Source organism: Suncus etruscus, chromosome 15, assembly GCF_024139225.1.
Source record: "Suncus etruscus isolate mSunEtr1 chromosome 15, mSunEtr1.pri.cur, whole genome shotgun sequence".
NCBI classification, from domain to species: Eukaryota; Metazoa; Chordata; class Mammalia; order Eulipotyphla; family Soricidae; genus Suncus; species Suncus etruscus.
The window spans coordinates 83,224,704-83,229,991 of record NC_064862.1 but is presented as its reverse complement, the minus strand read 5'-3'; the positions used below and the strand labels follow the sequence as shown (position 1 = coordinate 83,229,991).

The window sequence follows — 5,288 nt, the reverse complement described above, 5'->3', positions numbered from 1 at the left end:
CTGTCCGCGCCCCGCCCCTTGCTCCTAGGGGTGCGGGGGTGCAGCGCCCGGCGACGCCCCGCGCCTGCGCGTGAGGGAGGGAGGGTCACCCAGGAGGGCCGAGGCGGGGACTGTTCCCGGGAAGGGACAATGAAGGGGTGGGGGCCTGGGACACCTAGGGGGTGTCTTGAGGGACTGGGCCCCTTGGGGGGGGGTCGTGTGAGTCAAGGGGAGACCTTCAAGACTGCGGATGGTTCCGTGAGGGTGGTGGCCCACATCTTGGTCACCCACATCTGCTCTTGCAGAAGGGGGGCCACGTCTTAGACCCCGGATCTCTCAAGTTTCTGAGTCACTTAGCCCAGAGGGTGTGGAGCGCCCCAAAACCAATATTGGGATGTACTGGCTTTGGGGGCCCGTGCGCCCTGCACTGTGCAGATGACACTCAGGTGATGGGCTGGGGCATTTGTTGTGGGGGGTCTGAGCTCCGGGGTAGAGGCAGGCCTGGCCCACCACTGGGAGAGCAGGGTAGCTCGGATCAAGGGGCTCCCCCTGGCGGCTACTGGGAGTCACTGACATGAGCGCCACCACAAAAGGGCTAAGGGAAGATATTTGGCTGATGGAATGGAGCTCAGCCTGCAGCTGAGCTTGGAATAACCCCCAAACGCAGCTGGGAATAGCTCCCCCAAAGGGCACTTCGCTCTTTGGAATGTGGCAAGGAACCGGAAAGGCCTGTGTGTGCTGGTGGGAGTCTTGAAACAAACCTGCAGGGAATTCCGAGGGGTTCAGGAGCACCTGTCCAAGGCTATATTCAGGTATCTTTAAAGGGCCCAGTCTGTTCCTAAGACTGTCTAGGTCAGGCTGCAGGGGTCACTCCCAGATGAATGGACTACTAATGTATTTCAAATCACTCAGGTAAGATACCCAGTACCTGCACCCACACTCTGCATCACTAGGACTCTTTTTTTTTTTTGGTTTTTGGGCCACACCCTGTGACCCTCAGGGGTTACTCCTGGCTATGCGCTCAGAAGTTGCTCCTGGCTTCTTGGGGGACCATATGGGACACCAGGGGATCGAACCGCGGTCCGTCCTAGGCTAGCGCAGGCAAGGCAGGCACCTTACCTCCAGCGCCACCGCCCGGCCCCTCACTAGGACTCTTTTTTTTTTTTTTTTTTGGTTTTTGGGCCACACCCGTTTGACGCTCAGGGGTTACTCCTGGCTATGTGCTCAGAAATCGCCCCTGGCTTGGGTGGACCATATGGGACGCCGGGGGATCGAACCGAGGTCCTTCCTTGGCTAGCGCTTGCAAGGCAGACACCTTACCTCCAGCGCCACCTACCCGGCCCCTCACTAGGACTCTTGACCCTAAAAATGGTGGCAGAGCTGGGGGCCCCCTGGCGGTATGAACCCAGACCCAACAGCACCTTGACTAACCTTGGTGTTAGAATTCAGGGTCCAAAGCAAACAGTGGCAAAGGCTCAGAAATCAAGGGTTAGGGGCTGGAGCCATAACCCTGGCATCCTATAAGGCACCCTTCAAGAGCAGTGGTCCTCAAACTGGCCCACAGGTTTTATTTGTTCCCATTTTGTTTCTTCACTTCAAAATATGACACATGCTGTGTGCGTAGGAATTTGTTCTTAGTTTTTACTCTAGTCTGGCTCTCCAATGGTCTGAGGGACAGTGAACTGGCCCTGTTTAAAGTCTGAGGACATTGCTCAAGAGTAATTCCTGGGGGCCAGGAAGGTGCCGCTAGACGTAAGGTGTCTGCCTTGCAAGCGCTAGCGTAGGAAGGACCGCGGTTCAATCCCCTGGCATCCCATATGGTCCCCCCAAGCCAGGGGCAATTTCTGAGCGCACAGCCAGGAGTAACCCCTGAGCGTCAAAACGGGTGTGGCCCTCCCCCCAAAAGAGAGTACTTCCTGAGTATAGAATGGAACACTGCTAGGTTTGCCTCCCAAACCAAAAGAAAACGGGGCCGGAAATAGCATGTAGGTAAGGCATTTGCCTTTCATGCAGAAGGTCGTTGGTTCGAATCCTGGCACCCCATATAGTCCCCTGAGCCTGCCAGGAGCAATTTCTGAGCATAGAACCAGGAGTAACCTCTGAGCACTGCCAGGTGTGACCCAAAAACCAAAAGAATCCACAAGTCATTATAGTACCTGGAACCTTGACTGCTAGGGTGTTTCAGAAATGGCCCTGGAGACTGTTGTAGGATCTTTGCTGCTGTTGTGGGGTAAGGAGCCCTCTGAACCTGTGGCCCCATTCCACCCATAAGCCTTGCCTAACTCTAAAATGAGCCCAGGCCCAGGTCTAGGCAGTGGCCTGGAGTTTGCCCCCAACCATGTTCTGTTCTGTTCACTACCTCCCACTCCATCTCCTGTCAACCTGAGTGTTTGTCATTTATGACAGACCTGCCTGTCCCTGTGCTCCCAGTATAAAAGAGCCCTGGAGGGGTACAGGGGATCATCCCAAGGCCCTACTGTGGGGTGACCACTCTGCAGACTTCACGAAGCTCATGGTACTCTACCCTATCTCCTCATGTTAGGGGAGAGAGGCAGCAGGACCACAGCACCACCAGCCCAGAAAGAAGAGACAGACGCAGGAGGACCATGTGCAGCCTCACTGAGGCCTTTACTTGAGGGGGATGAAGCGGGAGGAGTGGGTGGCCCCGATACCCGGCCGGCCGTGCTTGACGGGCTTGTAGGTGATGGAGAACTCGCCCAGGTAGTGGCCGATCATCTCGGGCTGCAGAAAGACACACAGCGGGTCAGTGGGGGTGGGGGGGCGCAGGTGGATGGGGCTACCCTCCCCGGCCACACTGTCAACACACACCTTGATCTCCACCTGGTTGAAGGTCTTGCCGTTATACACTCCCACCATGCTGCCCACCATCTCGGGAAGGATGATCATGTCACGCAGGTGCGTCTTCACCACCTCGGGCTTCTCCATGGGTGGCGCCTCCTTCTTGGCCTTGCGCAGGCGCTTGAGCAGGGAGTGCTGCTTCCGACGCAGGCCCCGGTTTAGGCGCCGACGCTGCCGGGCACTGTACAGCTGCATCAGCTGCTCGCTGAGGAGTTATGGGGGATGGTGGGTGGGTGGCCTCTCCCAAGCCCTGGGTAGCTCCGTCACCCCCAACAAAACACTCAGGGTGACATCACCCATCCTTCAGGAAACATTGGGTTCCAGTGTGTGTCACAAAAATCAAACAATGTTCTGCTGCCACTCAAGCACCTCAAGAACCCAGCAAGAGGGCCCAGAGTTTAGTACAGTGGGGATATAGAACTGGGCCTGACCACTGACCCCCCCTAAATCAGTGGTTCACAAACTAAACGGGGTGAGTTCACTGTCCCTCAGACTGTTGGGAGGGCCCGACTATAGTAAAAACAAAAACTATTAAATTCCTATGCACATGGCATATATCTTTTTTTTTTTGGGGGGGGGGTCACACCTGGCAGCTCTCAGGGTTACTCCTGGCTCAACACTCAGAAATCGCCCCTGGCAGGCATGGAGGACCATATGGGATGCTGGGATTCGAACCACTGTCCTTCTGCATGAAAGGCAAACGTCTCACCTCCATGTTATCTCCCTGGCCCCATGGCATATAACTTATTTTGAAGTGAAGAAACAAAACAGGAACAAATACATATGTGGCCCGCAGACTGTACTTCGAGGACCACTGCCCTAAATGGTCCCTGAAGCCCTCCCAGGAGTGATCCCTGAGTGCAGAACTCTGAGCATCTGAGTGTGGTCCAAAACCAAAACAAAAAACCCAACAAGGGTGCCACTATTGACAAGTCCCCCTGTGGCCAACCCTGACTTATCAGCTCTTGGTAAGCTGCTTTCCCATTTGGGGGGTGGGATCAGGAACCCTCACCCTGACCTCAGAGTATGTTGGGATGATGAGGTACAGTTCTAGGTGGAAAGCAAAGCCCCAGGGTGCGAGTGAGGGCCTGGTTCCATCCCCGGCACACCACCACAATAACCACCACGGAACTCAACATATCTGACTTCATTGCCTCCATAATTTGCCAAATCCTGCCCGGGAGGGTTTTAATTTGGTTTGGTTTAGTGGGTCCATACCCCCCAAGTTGCTCAGGGACTATCGCTGGCGGGGCTGGGGAGTCTGTGTTGCACAGGTTAACATGGGCTCGATCTCTGGCACCTTATAGGGTCCCCCCTTGCCTGCCAGGAGTAACCCCTGAACATAACGTGTCGTGGTCCAACTAATCGAGGCACTCATGTGCTGATCTGCTGCAAGCATGGGCCGAGCCCACCGGGTCACGGAAGAAGGTCGAAGGTCGAGCCCCACCAAAGGCCCCTACCCGGATCCCCAAACCCAGTGGCTCTTACTAGGACATATCCAGCAGCTGATCTAGATCCACGCCGCGGTACGTGAACTTGCGGAAGGTCCTTTTCTTCTTCTGCTCCACTTCCGCCTGCGGGGGTCCGGGACAGGGTGAGAGGGGGCCCGACACTCCCCCATTCCTGCCCGCACACACCTAAAGTAGCCCCCCTTAAGAGAGACAATACGGCACCGCCAGGCCGTCACGGGAAACGTGGCGGTACGGAAGCTCGGTGGGGACTTGCCAGCTCGCCCAGGCCTTCCCCGATCCGGGGCGCTACGACACCGAAGTGGCTCATCCCGCACCCCCTTTTTCTAGGTCCCTAGAAGCCTAGAGGTGGCTGCTACAGCCGCGCAGTGGCCCCGCATCCTTCTGACGTAGCCCAAAGGCGGATGGCCCCGGATAGTCATGACCCCACCGCGCAAGAGTACAGCTTCTCGTTCTCACCATCTTGCCGGCTCTTCGGAAAGGAAGTTTGTCCCGCGCCTGCGCAGTTATCGCGAGGCCGAGCCCGAGCTCCGCCCCGCGGGCTGCGCGCGCACTTTGCGTCCGCCACTGCGAGAGGCGCGCCCTCTGCTGCCCGGAGGTCAAAGCGCAAGATGAGGGGCCTGAAGGCGTTTGTTCAGGTTTCTTAGAGTTTGGACCCCTGATCATCTCTAGTCTGTGGTTCTCAAATAGTGGGGCGCGCCGTAAAGGGGGGCCCGTTTGACCTCGGCAAATACTGTCATAACAAGCTAAGCCCCGTGTTTATGTCTCTGTATGTCTCTGGAGCTGAGAGTTGCTGTTTTTTTTTTTTTTTTTTGGTTTTTTTTGGGCCACACCCTGTGACGCTCAGGGGTTACTCCTGGCTATGCGCTCAGAAGTTGCTCCTGGCTTCTTGGGGGACCATATGGGACGCCGGGGGATCGAACCACGGTCCATCCTAGGCTAGCGCAGGCAAGGCAGGCACCTTACCTCCAGCGCCACCGC

General features: G+C 56.6%; 1 protein-coding gene across 1 annotated transcript; it reads right to left on the bottom strand.

Moving 5' to 3' along the window:
* Positions 1-2,584: 2,584 nt before the first annotated feature.
* RPS15 (ribosomal protein S15) lies at positions 2,585-4,617 on the bottom strand. The gene is made up of 4 exons (XM_049788244.1): positions 4,543-4,617; positions 4,327-4,475; positions 2,809-3,043; positions 2,585-2,721 (listed from the first exon to the last, which is right to left on the bottom strand). Exons 1-4 carry the CDS (start codon positions 4,615-4,617, stop codon positions 2,608-2,610), a joined length of 573 nt encoding a protein of 190 aa, XP_049644201.1. The 3' UTR covers positions 2,585-2,607.
* Between the last annotated feature and the right edge of the window lie 671 nt (positions 4,618-5,288).

Coding starts and splice junctions, on each gene's coding strand:
- RPS15 (XM_049788244.1), bottom strand. CDS start 4,617: ATGAGCCACTTCGGTGTCGTAGCGCCCCGGATCGGGGAAGGCCTGGGC. Junction 4,476..4,542: donor CAAGTCCCCACCGAGCTTCC/GTACCGCCACGT, acceptor GGGCTACTTTAG/GTGTGTGCGGGCAGGAATGG. Junction 3,044..4,326: donor CAGCTGCTGGATATGTCCTA/GTAAGAGCCACT, acceptor ATAACTCCTCAG/CGAGCAGCTGATGCAGCTGT.